Source organism: Brienomyrus brachyistius, chromosome 8 (assembly GCF_023856365.1).
Source record: "Brienomyrus brachyistius isolate T26 chromosome 8, BBRACH_0.4, whole genome shotgun sequence".
In the NCBI taxonomy this organism is placed as follows: Eukaryota; Metazoa; Chordata; class Actinopteri; order Osteoglossiformes; family Mormyridae; genus Brienomyrus; species Brienomyrus brachyistius.
Window position 1 is genome coordinate 11,550,021 of NC_064540.1, and position 15,413 is coordinate 11,565,433.

General features: G+C 41.7%; 1 protein-coding gene across 2 annotated transcripts; it reads left to right on the forward strand.

Moving 5' to 3' along the window:
- The first annotated feature begins 4,754 nt into the window (after positions 1–4,754).
- Positions 4,755–14,591, forward strand: LOC125747071 (beta-1,3-galactosyl-O-glycosyl-glycoprotein beta-1,6-N-acetylglucosaminyltransferase 7-like). Of its 2 annotated transcripts, XM_049021806.1 has the most exons (6): positions 4,755–4,806; positions 7,231–7,327; positions 10,720–10,942; positions 12,381–13,331; positions 13,439–13,534; positions 14,019–14,591. In XM_049021806.1, exons 4-6 carry the CDS (start codon positions 12,392–12,394, stop codon positions 14,213–14,215), a joined length of 1,233 nt encoding a protein of 410 aa, XP_048877763.1. In that variant the 5' UTR covers positions 4,755–4,806; positions 7,231–7,327; positions 10,720–10,942; positions 12,381–12,391; the 3' UTR covers positions 14,216–14,591. The 2 variants fall into 2 exon arrangements, with proteins under 2 accessions (XP_048877763.1, XP_048877764.1); XM_049021807.1 differs by lacking the exons at positions 4,755–4,806; positions 7,231–7,327 and having other exon boundaries at positions 10,686–10,942.
- Positions 14,592–15,413: the final 822 nt, after the last annotated feature.

Here is a 15,413-nt window from a genome sequence, read left to right on the forward strand (position 1 = left end):
AGTCTAGCTGCAGGTTTTAGGACTGTGGCAGGAAACCCACACACAGACTATGAGCAGGTTAGGAACCCCAAGCCTGGAGTAATACTACCAAATGATACTACAGAGTGAGCTACTGCGCAACCTACTTACCAGAGCTGTTAAATTCTATTGTTGTTGCTGCATTTTCTTATCTGCAAGAATGACTAAAATACTTTAACTGACAATTTTTCAGTTCCTTAGGTTTGCACTTCATATGAGATATGTACATGGGTACGTACGTATGATGGGTAGCCGAGGACCCGTTTCACTGGGGATGGAAGAGTATAAGTAGAGGAGCATGCTGGGTGTTTGTGCAGAGCATGATGGGTAGCTGAGGACCCGTTTCACTGGGGATGGAAGAGTATAAGTAGAGGAGCATGCTGGGTGTTTGTGCAGAGCATGATGGGTAGCTGAGGACCCGTTTCACTGGGGATGGAAGCGTATAAGTAGAGGAGCATGCTGGGTGTTTGTGCAGAGCATGATGGGTAGCTGAGGACCCGTTTCACTGGGGATGGAAGAGTGTAAGTAGAGGAGCATGCTGGGTGTTTGTGCAGAGCATGATGGGTAGCTGAGGACCCGTTTCACTGGGGATGGAAGAGTATAAGTAGAGGAGCATGCTGGGTGTTTGTGCAGAGCCAGAGCAGCAGACGAATGCAGGAGAAAGAGAGTCCTGCAGCAGAATCTGCTCCCTGCCTGAGATGAGGAAGGTCAGTACGGACTCTGCCTGATTGAGTGTGTGGTGCATTCTATCTCCCACTGAGAGACGCTTAGGGATGGTCATACTGTGAGGAAATGGCAGTGCTGGGCAGAGGCTTTCTCCTTTTGGAAATTGACACTTCTGACCGCTAGTCCAGAAAATGGGATTAGCAAGAAACCCTGCTGCATTTACATTTTCTATTCCAAAAACCAAGATTAGAGTAAGTCTAGGTCAGTTACTATGGAAACCTGTGAACTATAGTACTGTGCAAAAGTACAGCCTTAAAAAAAGTTAACGCTATTTATCTGTGTAGTAAATCTATAGTTGCTCAGAACAAAAAACAAAATTTAACATTAGAACACATGCAAATTAATAGCAGTAATAACTAATTATCTCTGTTCTCCAAAATGTTATGAATATTCTGTTAGAAAGCTAGACACCACTTCAGTTCCCAAACCTCTCCTCAGGGGCACCTCAGCCATTCCATACATCTGTTAAATTTACGAATCAACTCAATTAATGAATTTAATTAGTGCAAAAGGTCAGTGACATACTGATCAGCCAAACAAGGTGGAGTAGTGGCCAAGTCAAAAAAGACCTTGGTGTATTGAATGGTTGCTGAAAATACTGGGGTGGTTTTAGCAGAAGTTTTCAAATTGTTAAGCTGACACACATCGACAAACACACTATTACAGTTCTACACCAACATGAAGGTCATTTAGACATCATTTTCTCTGACTGCCTAAGACCTCTGCACAGTACTGTATGTGAAGCTAAGCAGGCTTCCTTGAAATGAGATGGATTTAGCTGTCAGTACTCTGGCAGGGCCTTCAGTTGCTGATATCCATTCTTTGAGGATTCTCGAGGAAACTCACAGCTTTATGCCAGGAAAGAGTGATCAAATATTCTGTAATTCTCTGTCTTTAGAAATGTTTAGTTTGTGTGGGTATGTATATATTACATTGTAGGGACCGAATGTCCTAACGATGTGGTAATAAACTTATTTTTATCTTGTGGGGACAGTTTTCTGACAATTTTAAAAATATCTACGAATGTAATCAAAAACTTTCATTTCAGGAATTCCAGATGCCATTGGCTGCACAGATGGTAGCCACATTCTGACCACCGTTCCATCGGTAGAAGAGGCAGATAATGTGAATCTTCCCACAACACGTAGGTAGTGACAAAATGTGGTCTTTCGACTGAAATTTTCAACTCACCATAGACTACATCTCATCTTTTATGCTACATCACGCAGCCAGAGTGAGTGGAGAGCCATATCCGGCCATATCAGCCAAACATGCAAGAAGAAGAACCTTCTCATCCATCTCACTGGCCAGCAGAGTTTTCAGAGACACAATCTCCAGTAGCTGCTTCCTTTATTCATTTATAAAAACCACCACCAGCACCACCACCACCACCAGCCATCTTTACAATGGACAATTTCTTTCCCTCGTGATTTGCTCAGTTTGTGCCATAAAATTTCTTTATCTGAAAAGCGTGGTTATGAAATCCTTCCACTTGTAAGCCCTGCTGTAATTATTCCGTTTTTAGTTGAGACTTCGGAGCTTCATGTGGTCTATCTGGAGCTGGATACTTTATTTTCTACTCTAGGTGGACCTTGTATTGCCCCTTAACAGAGAGCTAGGAAGAGGCTGGGATGACAATTTGTTACGACTGAGAGTGTGTTTAGGGCACTTGAGCTTTCACTGTGTGAAGTTGAGCTCTGAAGGTAGATGTCTGTCATAACATTTAGCACTAAGTATGAAGAAATTAATAGATCAGGGGATTCATATTTAATAATCCTTTTTTCCAAAGATACGGCACAAAAATGGTGAGAAGGTCGGATTTGGCAGCCAATAATCCTCGTTCCACATCTCTCACTTTGCTCTTGTCTCTGCTTAGAGTGATCAAACCAAACAGAAATGGAGGATGTAACAATGGATTATCTTGCAAATCTGAACTATAAACATATGTGATGACCTGTGACGTCACATGTCTTCAGATGTCACGAGAAGTATAGGCGCTCTTGGGCCTTTTCAGTTATGTAGGAGATGTTTGTGGAGAAGTTCAGGTCTTGTTGATTGGTGGTGCCTAGAAACATAAAGTACTTCTGCTGACTAGTGTCCTGTATGGCCAGTGGGGGTGGTGCGGGGGTTTCTAGAAGCTGATCATTTGCACAGTTTTCTGTGTGGTCAGCTCCCAGTTGTTGACACCACACCATAAAACGAGTCGGCATACCAGTCGCCTACGTTGCGATTCGCGGTCACTTTTGTTCAGGTGGTAAAGCTGGGGAAACGAAGCACATACTTATGGTGCACGAGTGCCGAGGAAGATGGGGTCTGAAATGCGGCCGCCTACCTTCACCACCTGTTTCCTGCTGGTCAGGAAGCCATGGACCCAGCAGCAGAGAGAAGGCTGCACACTGAGAGTGTTAACTTTCTCAAATAACAGATCAGGGTTAATAACCGTTTAAAGTTAGCATGACGTGCAAAGAACCATTCTTTTCCATATTGCCATAAGTTACCCACATAGCTTCATACGTGCCTTTGTGCAAACGTTGAATACAGCGTTCTCAATTTAAATCTAACATCTTAATGTGGTTAGGCAAATTAAATTTCATTCTGTTCTCATTCTCATTTCATTCGGTGTTTGTTAATCAATTATTAATTAGTGAATATGACTAATATTCATCCATTTTCTGTTACTGCTTGTCATATTCAGGGTCACGGGGGGTTCAGAGCCTATCCCAAAGGACACAAAGCAAGGAACAGCGTGACCTCAGCATGTTTTTGGAATGGGGGGAGGCAGGGGGAGAGAAACCCCATAGCAACACAGGGAGAACATGCAAACTCCACACCCACGGAAACCCAGCAGAGACTTCAATCCTAGTCCCTAATCCTAGGTGTGAGGTAACAGTGGAGACCACTGCACCACTGAGCCAACCCATGACCAACATAAATGATTTAGGAATATTTATTTTTAAACTCTATTAAGTTTCAGAGAATGCTTCAGTTTCCTACTGTGCCACTTTCCAAACGTTGTGTAGGTTATTTAAAACGGTATTACGGTATAAGAAAAAAAATAGTTTTCGGTATAAACCAGTATACCGGCCAACACATACTATATTTATGTTAACGAGAAAAAATATGCCAGTACATATTTAATGCATTTATGACATACACTGCACAAGGCCAAAAACTCCAATACATTTATTGAAAATAAAATCACTGTAAAAATAGACCCACATTATCCAAACCGGCATTGTTCAATGGTCGACTGTAGGACTGTAATGGTATTCGTACCGAAAATTTTCAGTACGAGTCTTTCGATTCTGTGCGCATATGTACTGAACGAATGCAGGAAATGCAGAACGTTTGTGTGTTTCCCCTGAGCAACATTCGGAAAGGGGTGGATGGAGTTGCACCTGTGTTCATCCCAATGTGAAGCTGGAAGCTGTTAATGTGAATTATTGCATAGTTCTAATACTGTATGAAGCTATGAAGTTTTGGTTGAAAAAGCAATGCAGCATTGCAAAGGTGCTCTTCCAGAGAGTGTCCATTTCTTCAGTTTCAAAACTGGCATGTCCATCTGTCCTTTAACCTGAGACAGTCTTTCCTTGGCAGCTCTGCTAGTTGTAAAATATGCCACAATCCTTCTCGCCCTTGCTCTCATCAAATCAAACCCAGGAGTTTGCTCAATTGCCTTTTTAATAATAAAGCTGAGAGCATGCATGGTACAAGCTGTGCGGCGGACCTTCACTGTGCTGGCACAGAGAATCACGTTGGCACCTCACCCTGGATTCCCCAATGCTTTATCAGACATGTTTTACTGCAGCCAAATTTGTAGCAGTGAGAGCTCCTGGAAATTTAGCCACACCTAGCAGCACTGTATCCAGTGCATGGGACGATACAGTTCTGGATAAAATTAAGAGACTACTCCATATTTTTTTTTTAAAATCCTGGTTTAATCCTGGTTCTGCTGGCAGATGGCTACGCTCCAGGTTGCTTCTAGAAGCCAGGTTTCTAAGACAACAGTACACAAGAACAAAGTGAGACAGGTGACACTGGGAATGACCAGAAACCAGTCAGGTAAAGGGCAGAAGCAACTTTGTAATGCCAGAGATGCCTGTTAACTTATCCATCAGGGTTCAATAATGTTAAATATTTACTTATTAGTTCAATTTTTATTATATACTATTAACTATTCATTACATCTGCCATTTTGAATTCCGCTAACTAACTATAGTACACATGAAGTAAATTTGTAGTAATGTATGTCATCAGTATTTTGCAATGTATAGCAAAGTTGCTTTTAAAAGTGTATGCAAACGGGATGATTGCAATTGCATGTTAAATATAATGCATTTTAATATCCAACATCTAAGTGACTTGACAACACTGGTAAGATAGCCGAATGCTAAACACCAACAATGCTGTTTTTGTTTAACAGTCAACTTCATTGTGCAGTAAAACTGAAGTATATCTTCTTGGCTCAAGCATAGACGCTCTTTCTGGTTTAAAGTTACCCTCCATCAGTGATGTGAACAATAGACTTTCACATTAAGTCAGTCAGTCATACTGACCACAGTTGCACAGTGCGGTGTGTAATTAAATGGTTTTGTTGTATGTATCTGGTTATTGTTTCTCTATTTTGTGTCAGGATATGAATACATCGGTATAGTCCTAAACATCCCCTAGTAATCCAATGGGATTTCTGTGTTAAGCATGTAAAAATTTTAGTTCTCTAGGTTTGCTTAGAAGGGTTTCAGAGCCAAAAACCAAACCAAATCTAAATTCATATAATTAAAGTCAGTGGATATCGTAGGCATCCACTAATTTTTCAGGGGTTTATGGAGGTAATGTTATCAAATTAAACTTTTGGGTTAGCTGTGTCCACCATTGCCTAAAAGTAAGAAAGCCAAGGCAGAGGAAAGGAAAAGCAGGTATTTCCGAAGGGGAAAGACAAGTTACACCAAATTAAGAACAAAGTTTCTTAAGAGGAAAATCACAGAGCACAGCAATGAGGGCCGATAATCTGGTCCCCTTGATGACAGAACTCAGAAGATGAGAGAAGGGAAAGACCTATGATCCAGTCACTGGTTATTCCATTATAGTGAATTAAGCAACTAAATGCAGGAAGTAGCATTACATTGACTTTATTGAGCCAACTGGCAAACTGACAGCTGTTCTTATAGATGGGAAAACGAGGTGTGAATCCATACATGAATCATGGGATTTGTCATAGGACAAGCATTTCTCAAACAATTTTACAATGTAAGAAGATTTATTATGTGTGAAAGGGCTAAGCGGATTAGCAATCACAATTCAACTTAAGCTATATGTTAACCTACTTATTTTTTATTATACAGTTTAAATTTTGATTATAGTTACACTGCATTGTTTTTATATGTAAGTCCATCCATGGTCTACCACATCTCCTGGTCAGGGTCACAGGGGGGCCTGGAGCTGGGCTGTGATGTCAGACTGTCACAAGGCATGAGGCTGGGGTAGAGCCTGGAAGGGATGCTAGTCCATTGCAGTGATTCATTTTAGATTCATGTGAATGTTTGCAATCTAAGCTACTTTTTTGCTTTATGACCTTAACACAGCAGTACATAACGGCCACATTTTTGGAAAGGTAGTATAAATATTACAAGATTAATTGCTTAAGTTTGCATTATTAAAAAGGATACAGTGATCTTGAAAAGTAGATCTATCAGGATGTAGGCGTTGGCAGATAAACTATTAACTATCCTTGGGAGTCTCCTTTTTCACATTCTTCCCACATTACTGTTTTGGTAGACACTAAAGTATCCCATAGATCACATTTCTCTTTCGGTATAGACACTGAAGCATCCCATAGATCACACTTGAAGATCACCAAGCCTGATTTCACAGTTATCTGGTTGCTCTCAGTGTTGCTCTTCATCTGTATCTTTACCATGTCTTTTGTCCTAATCATTTTGACTCTTAACCACACTCTCGCTGTTGCAATTATTCTGGGTAACACTTTAGCACAAGTAACTTAGTAACTCTAAGTTACTAATTTACCATTCTAGTATAAATCACAAACAAATATAGTAGCTTCATGAAATACATGAACCATTATGAATGATTAATGATGAACGAACATGGGATCAGTACACAACTAACGCATAATTTCTGGTTAATTAATACATTAAGTAAGAGTGTACTGCTACATTGTACATCAGATGTTATATTATTCTGTATAAATGTGGTTTAGCTGTTACGGAGCTCAACATGATTTCAACACTGTGTGTTAAAACACTTTTTGTTTGAATGTGTTTCATCCCCATTTAAACTGAACTTTTTATTTTATTCTGCCATTTCATGGGAACTACAGCAGTACCTACGGTGTGAAGACAAAATTAATATATTGGTTTTTAATAAATTTTTATTCAGATTTCACTGTAAACCATGTACCTTATGTTCAATGATTTTGCTCAGACCACAAGAGATTCACATTTGAATGCATTGCTTGATGCTTCGCAGGTCTTAGAATGGATACAGCCAGCTGAATGTCTCTATACAATAGACACGGCTGGGTATTTTGAATGCTGTTCCCCATTTGGTGCTACTAATGGAGACTGTAAGTATTCAGATTAATCACTTTTGGCGACTTTACAATCATCCTGTTAGATAGCTGTGATGCCTTTACCTTCTTCGGCACCCAGAGTCCTCTAAACGTAAGATAAGATTGTCAAGGACGTAGTGCGGGGTAAGGGGGCGGGTTAGTTTGCCTCTGTTTTGTTCTAGTTGTCTTTCTGGGCGATAGCGAAGAGCGTTTTTTTACACTCCATAAATCTTACGCTTATGTCACCCTATAAGACGCCCCATTCATGTTTCAGTTGCTTCATTTATTAGATAATCGTTTTATGTTATGCATTTTCCTTATGTGTGCTATATTTACATTTATATATTCAACATTTGCTTTTGCCCAAAAGTGAAAATCAGAGAGCGAGCTTGGCCAGCATTCTCAGAGGAATTAGGGTTTAAAGGCCTTGCTCAAGGGCCCAATGGTGATTTTATTACTCTACCAACCACAGGATTCAAATTCACAACCTTGCGGCCATGGGCACTAATCCTTTACCTGCTCATTGTATTGATTTATGGTTCTTTCTGCTCAATTTTATGTGGGGCATGTGGGACAAATCAGGCAGCAAATTGGACCTGTCTGACTGGAGGCCCCGTCAGAGTGTCAATGAGAAGGAAAAAGATGACAATAAAACTGACGCAAGGACCTGGCAAGGCTGACTAGTACACAGAGTTCTCCTCCCTGACAATGAGGAAACTGCTGGAGCCATACCGGTTCAGCAGGATTTTCACAAGTAAACAGCATCAGCCTTCTGAGTAAATGTGTTTATGATGTCAGGCTGTCATACTTCCCATATATGGAGGATGAGTCATGACCACAGGTGTTAAGCCTGTGAAGTGCTGCCATCACACATGATGTTTTTTGCCTCCCGAAAAGTAGGTTCTCTCGTAAAAGGTATTAAAAATATCCTATAAAAACTAATCGCTTCAATGGGGTGAATCTGCATACTAGGAATATCTCTGTTTATGCATACATGCACTAAGTGGACAAAAGTATTGGGAAAGCTGGTAATTATATTGACAGGAATTTTTATGACATTCCTTTCTAAATCCATAGGTATCAACGCGGAGTTAGTCACCTTTTGCAGCTATAACAGCTGTCACTTTTCTAGCAAGACTTTCCACAAGAATTCAGTGTATCCATGGGAATTTTAGCCAATTCAGAAGAGCATTTGTGAGGTCAGGCACTGATGTTGGACACGAAGGCCTGGCTTGCAGTGTACATTTCATGGGGATGAGGTCAGGGTTCTGTGCGGGCCAGTCAAGTTCTTCCACACCAAACCCATCCAACCATGTCTTTATGGACCTTGCTTTGTTCACATGCACAGAAAAAGGCCTTCCCCAAACTGTTCACACAAAGTTGGCAGCACAGAATTGTCCAAAATGTCTTGGTATGCTGAAGCATCAAGAGTTTCCTTTTACTGGAACTAAGGGATGTAACCCAACTTCTGAAAATCATCTCCATACCATTAGCCCAAACTTTACAGTTGGCACAATGCAGTCAGATTGGTAACGTTCTCCTGGCATCTGCCAAACCCAGACTCATCCATCACACTGCTATATATTTATTTATTTATTTATTTTTAAATCCCACAGGCTTTTCATTTTCTTTCTTCTGTCTTGGCTTTGTCACTTTTGGGCAGTGGTGGATGCAGCTAACACAGACACACACACACACATTGTATATATCTTGCTCTCACTTGCTTTCAGGCTTGTATTTTTCATGGAGAGCAACAAGGACAATTTTAGAAAACAACTCCCCCAAGGGGGACCAACAAAGTAGGTCTTCATCACAAACGCTCAAGACTGAAGTCATATTCTTACTTGAGATTCAGAAGAGTCTGGAACTTAGCAGTCCAGCCCCAAGGCCTGCTGGCATGGGAATCATAAGAAGCACACATTGTTTTTATAATATTTAAACTCTTGATGGTAGAGTAAGCCTTCAATACTGTAAATGTCACTGGTAAGGACCGTATATCACAGCAAATATGATGATATTTTAAAATTAGAAATATAAGGAATATATATAAAGGGATGTACTTTTATATTTATGCAGTGTATTAACATTAGAACTTATGCAAATAACAGTAACACAATGAAAACCAACAAACATGTCTTCTGTTCTCTAAAAGCTTACTGATATCCTGTTAGATGGCTTTCAGAACATCGCTTCAGTTCCCAAACCTCTCCTCAGGGGCACCCCAGCCATTCCATTTGTTTGTTACACTTGACCACCAGCTCAATTAATTTAATTATTCAAAACTCAATGGGATATTGATTAGTCAAACATAGATGCTAGTGGTCAAGTCAGAAAATACTTGTACTGGGGTGACTTTAGTAGAGGTTTTGAAATGGTTAAGCTGACATGCTTAGACATACAAAAAATCTTAGTTTTACACCAACAGGATGATCCTTTAAACATCATTTTGTCTGCCTGAAAGCCTTGGGTCCATCCAATGCCTTTTTGAAGTGTTTATTCTGAGCAAGGAGTGCAGGCTGGGAGGAGGGGTGCAATATACCTGTGGGAGCACATGGCAGTAAACTTTGGATGGATCACCAGACCAACACAGGTCATACACACACACACACACTACAGACAGGATAGAGATGCTGGTTAGCCTACCTGCAAGTCTCTTAACTTGGGATACAGGGAGAACAAGCAAACTCCATGCTTATATAATGGACATAGTGTTTATTTACACGATCCTGGAGCTGTGAGACAACACTGTGGGCTCTTACAGGAGGCCCCATTACCAATCATTACTCCCTGGAATAACAATCGTTAAGGAATGTACTTTGGATCACATGCATAAATTGTACAAAAGGAAATACAGCAGCAACTTATCACTGTGGCAAAAAAATAAAACACTCAGAAGGTGCTTAAAATCTTAATATCGAAATTGAATATTATTTACATATTAACTAATATCATTTATTTGTGTTCCAAAATTAATTTATTAGCCTTCTAAAATTCATTTGCCCTTAATGGCAAGGGTCTATGGGCTAAAGGCACATTTCTTCAGTCCATGTGTTCAGGCATCTCATGTCTCCTCTCCAGCACTTGTTACTCGTTAAGTCCTCGTCAATCCGAGTGTAAAGTACCCACTTGTCTAGCGCTCCCCAGTCTGGTCATTGTTGTCCTCAGTGCTGTGGCTGGTGTTTCCCCTGTGTGTCGCAGTGTTCCTGTTCCCTGCCACTTGTGGTCTCCCTTCTGTTTGACCCATGGAGGTGCTGTTGTTTTGGTTCCTTAGTTTCTGCTCAGAATAAACCTCCTGTAAACAACCCCCTCCCCTCCCCGCCCCCCGGCAACTATATTTGGGTCCTCCCTCCTTCGTGTTCATGAGAGGATGCATATTCTGATTCATGATATCTTTCTGAATGTGATAGGATTTCCCACGTCTGAGACTGGAAGGACAGAGGGCTGCACTGGGAGTGAACCGGTGGCTCTGGGAGGGGCCTCTGGCAAGAGGAGCCTTGATACCAAAGAAACCTTATTCAGCTTCCAAGAACAGAGCCGTCAGATCGCTGTGTTACTGATGCGCAGCAGGGAAACCCCCCCCCAAGGACGCACGTCGGCAGCGGGACAGAGCGGAGAAGGCAACCTCTGCAGGTACGGTGCTCATTCTCCACTATGACCGGGCTGCTCAGCACCAACAAGATGCACGAGTCTGATCTCTTATTAGGATTGATTTTTCCCTATATGTACAGATATGCCATACTTGGTAACTTAAGATGAAGACTGAGATGGACTTTATTGATCCCAGGGGGCAATTCTGGGGTTTCACCTCAAAATTAAAGAAACATGGAAAAACTAAACCAATCTCCTTTGCAGTTTTTTGTAACAGGCTGTATCAAAAATGTATTATTTTCAAAAATTATATGGAAAGACAAAGCTGAACAACATTTACGTTTGCTTATTTAGTAGATGTTTTTATACATTTTTGAGAGAGCAGGACCAGGCTGTCCCTGAAGCAACTGGGAGTCAAGGGGCCCGACAGTGACGTCGCTGATCTGACCCTGGGATTTAAACCAGCAGCCTTGCAAGCACAGGTTCTTAATACACTGAGCCACACAGAACAGCTCTCCATAGCAAATGCAAGGACGCACTTGGGCTTGTTTATCTGAGGGACTGACATTAATGTTTTCTGAACTTAAAAGTGAGTCATGGACTTTCATAGACGGGCAGAGAGCAAAACACCGACAAGAGCCACATGCATTTATTTTACCATTAAAATTTACATTGGAATTAGTATACCTGATTTATTTTAATAACTTTGGCTGGGACCAACCAGGAATTTCATAAATAAATTAGGACAAATATTTAAAACCTAAACAACTAATCCATCTCTTCATCCATCTATTTCCTGTAACCGCTTGTCCTATTCAGGGTCACGGGGGGTCCGGAGCCTATACCGGAGATTATGGGTGCAAGGCAAGGAATAAACCAAGATGGGGCACCAACCCATCACAGAATCTAAACGAACATCAACTACATTTCAATTCTGTGGTAGCAGATTATAGTGTTAGGTTTGCGGAGGGGGGGTAGAAAATAAAATAATGCCTATTGCTCTTTTATTATTTCGATGTGGGGTGGCCACATATTTACTAGGTGTAGCCATTATTACCTCTGACCACCCGTTTTTTGTCAACCCCTGGCTGGTGAAGGCGACAGCCTCTTCAAAACATACACTCAACCATACTGTTCCACATGCACTTACATTCAGTCAACACTAGATGGTGACAAGTCACCCACCATCTCCTAAGAATATGTATGTTGTGTATTAAAACAAAGAACAACAAATTTTTACAGAGCACTGAAATGTGCCTAAGGCATTATGTCATGTATCTTTTGTATTTAAAGGGCATTCTGGTTTTACAAAATCATGTTCATAAATGTTTTCAGTGATACAGAGTCATGAGCAACTTGGAAAGAGACAAAAATAATATAAGTATTAACAATTGCTTAATGGTATCTTGTGACATTTGACACATGATTATTTGGTAGTATCTCTAATAATTATTCATAATATCTCTTTTGTCTGTATTAGGCATTTAAAATATGCTCCTTTTTCTGGGAAAAAAGAAATGTTTCCTGTTCATCCTGGGAACCTGTATTTTGACCTTCTGCTACCTGAAGGCCAACATTCCAAGATCTTCCACCACTCATTCCAAGCCAGTGAGATATAGGCCTTTCCCTCAGTACTGCAGTCCATTCTTGTCCAAACGAGGGGCACCGTGGCAGTGGAGAGACCGTCTCTCTGAAAGCGATTTCACCACAATGGGGCCGAACTGCTCCCGAATAGCTGAGGAGCTCCACTTTATCACAGCTCCCTTGAGTCGAGAGGAGGAGGAGTACCCTCTGGCCTTCATCATCACCATCCACAAGGAGCTGGAGTTGTTCATGCGCCTCCTAAGGGCGATTTACGCCCCCCAGAACGTCTACTGCATCCACGTTGATGCCAAAGCCTCACAGCAGTATATAACCATTGTCCGTCAGCTGGCCAGCTGCTTTCCTAATGTGTTTCTCGCAACCACAAGAGAGAAGGTGACCTATGCAGGCTTTTCGCGCCTCAAGGCGGACCTCAACTGCATGGCGGATCTGGCCAGATCCTCGATACCCTGGAAGAAGGTAATAAACCTATGTGGCCAGGACTTCCCACTGAAGTCCAACCTGGAACTGGTGCAGTATCTACGGAACAAGCCGTGGGATAAAGTAAACATGACTCCAGGTGTCAAAGAGCCACCATCCATGAGGTACCGAATGCAGATACCCTACGAGGAGATTAACCACTCCTACATGGCCCCTAAGGGCAAGACGTACACAAAGGGGCCACCTCCACACAACTTGGACATCTACTTTGGGACAGCCTATTACGCTCTGACACGGCCATTTGTGGACTTCGTGCTGCGTAGTACAGTGGCTAAGGACCTACTGGAGTGGTCCAGAGATACCTACAGCCCCGACGAGCATTACTGGGTAACACTAAACCATGTAAAAGGTAGGCTTGTACTTCTCTGCTCCATTTCATGTTGTCATTTATTCCAGCACTCAATACAACCTATATACTATTATTTTGTTAAAGTTGTATGTTATTTTTCTTATTAGACGCACCAGCAAACAATCTAGAAGGGAAGTGGTCAGGTGACATTCGTGCACTAAAATGGAAACATTATGAAGGAGTAAAACACCAAGGCTGCAAAGGTACTGTGGTCATTAAAACTTATTTTCTTTGTGTCTCATAGAACATGCATGAGTGAATAACTGAGGCTAAAATGGAAGTCCAACTTAATTACTTTAGTAATCAATTAGTAATTACAATTACTCAATGACTCATGACTCTGCAATCAAAATTAAAGGAATATTATTCACAAAATCAAAAACCCTAAAAATAATTAGCAATTGCTTAAAATGTTCTTTTTTTAGGAGAGTTCATATTTATTTTTATTTTGTGTTTTTTTTCCAATTATTTGACGTTTAGCAGTACTCAGTGTCGCCTGGCCATACAGTTCAGTATGATGTAGCTGCAGTGAAAAATGACCACGACTTTTAAAATATCGGCTTCCAGCAGAAATTCACCCGTTAGGAAACACTGACTCCGCCAGCAAAAACCTCACCGTTCCTGGCAAACTGTCGATATTGTGTATGCAAGTTCGGCGTCTGAAGACTGTTTTTTTTGTTTTTGTAGGCAAGTATGTCAGAAATATCTGCGTCTTCTCCCTGGAGGATCTTCCCTGGGTCACTAACAAGCAGAGCATGTTTGCTAACAAGTTTCAAATGCAGCTTTTCCCAAAGGCTGTGCACTGCATGGAACTGTGGCACCGGCAGAAAGTTCTGCGGCAAGCAGAGGTTCCCATCCAGCCAGAATGGCGCCTTATCATTTAAGCATAGAAATCACATAGGAATAGAATTGAAGACAGCCAATGCATGACTATGGATGTTTCTCATTAAAGCGAATAGGGATGCACTCTTTTCAGGTGCAAAGTGCTGAAACTCTGGTGATTGGCAGCTTTTCTACAATTTATTCTTTGCTGGATTTGTTACCGTTTGTGTGGGTCACAGGTGGACCCAAATCAGGGACTGATGTTTAGACCACAGGAGCCACCATCTCTGCTCTATGTCGTATTAGGGTTCGTTACCTGCATTTTGTTCTTGGAATTACAAAAATGGCTTTGGGTCCAATTTGTTACACAAATTTGTTGCTATGACACACATTTAATCACGATAACACTATAAAGTAAAAAAAAAATAAAAAAATCCCTTGCCCTTTAAAATGTCATACAAGAATGTGTTCTGGATTCTGGAGAACACTTATTTTTACTTTACTATTAATGCAGAAAATGAATTATTAAAACTAATTAATACAATCTCTGAATCAATCATTAATACTATGACTGCAGTTGGATAGAAGCTGTTTTTCCAGTCTGGATGTTTCGCTCGGATGCAGCGCAGCCGCCCTACCGACGGCAGGGTGGGTGGGGTCATGAAGGATGCAGGCAGACTTTTCCCTGCATCTAGTGGTGTATGTATCGCCGATGGGTGGTAAGCTGCAGATGTTAACACCCTCTGCAGCGCCTCCTTCTCTGCCACAGTGCAACTGCCATAGCACACAGGTAGGCAGGAGGTCAGGACACTCTCCAGCACACAGCTGTAAAAGGACCTGAGGACGTCAGCCTCCAGTCCTGCTCTATTCAGCTTCCTGAAGAAATAGAGGCATTGGTCGGCTTTCCGGATGACAGCCGCGGTGTTGGGGCGCCAGGTGAGGGTGTTGGTGAGGTGAAACCCCAAGGTACCCCAAGGGTGCCAGTTCTGCGGAAATCCACGACCATCTCCTTGTGGATGTTGAGGATGAGGTTGTTGTCCCTGCACCACCGTATCCGGTCCTCCACCTCCAGCCTGTATGCCCTTTCATCCCCGTGGGTGATGCGTCCTACCACTGCCGTGTCATCTGCAAACTTCAGTACGAGGTTGTTCTTGTAGTGAGCTCTGCAGTCATTGGTCATTAATGTGTACAGCAGTGGGCTGAGCACTCAGCCCTGGGGGCAGCCAGTGCTCAGGAGGATAGTGGAGGATACATGGTTAT

Bases quoted from the DNA above. Each gene is read 5' to 3' on its own strand.
- LOC125747071 (XM_049021806.1), top strand. From the start codon at position 12,392: ATGCTCCTTTTTCTGGGAAAAAAGAAATGTTTCCTGTTCATCCTGGGA. The intron at 13,332-13,438 runs GTAGGCTTGTAC...TTTTCTTATTAG, and splicing joins AACACTAAACCATGTAAAAG to ACGCACCAGCAAACAATCTA. The intron at 13,535-14,018 runs GTACTGTGGTCA...TTGTTTTTGTAG, and splicing joins AAAACACCAAGGCTGCAAAG to GCAAGTATGTCAGAAATATC.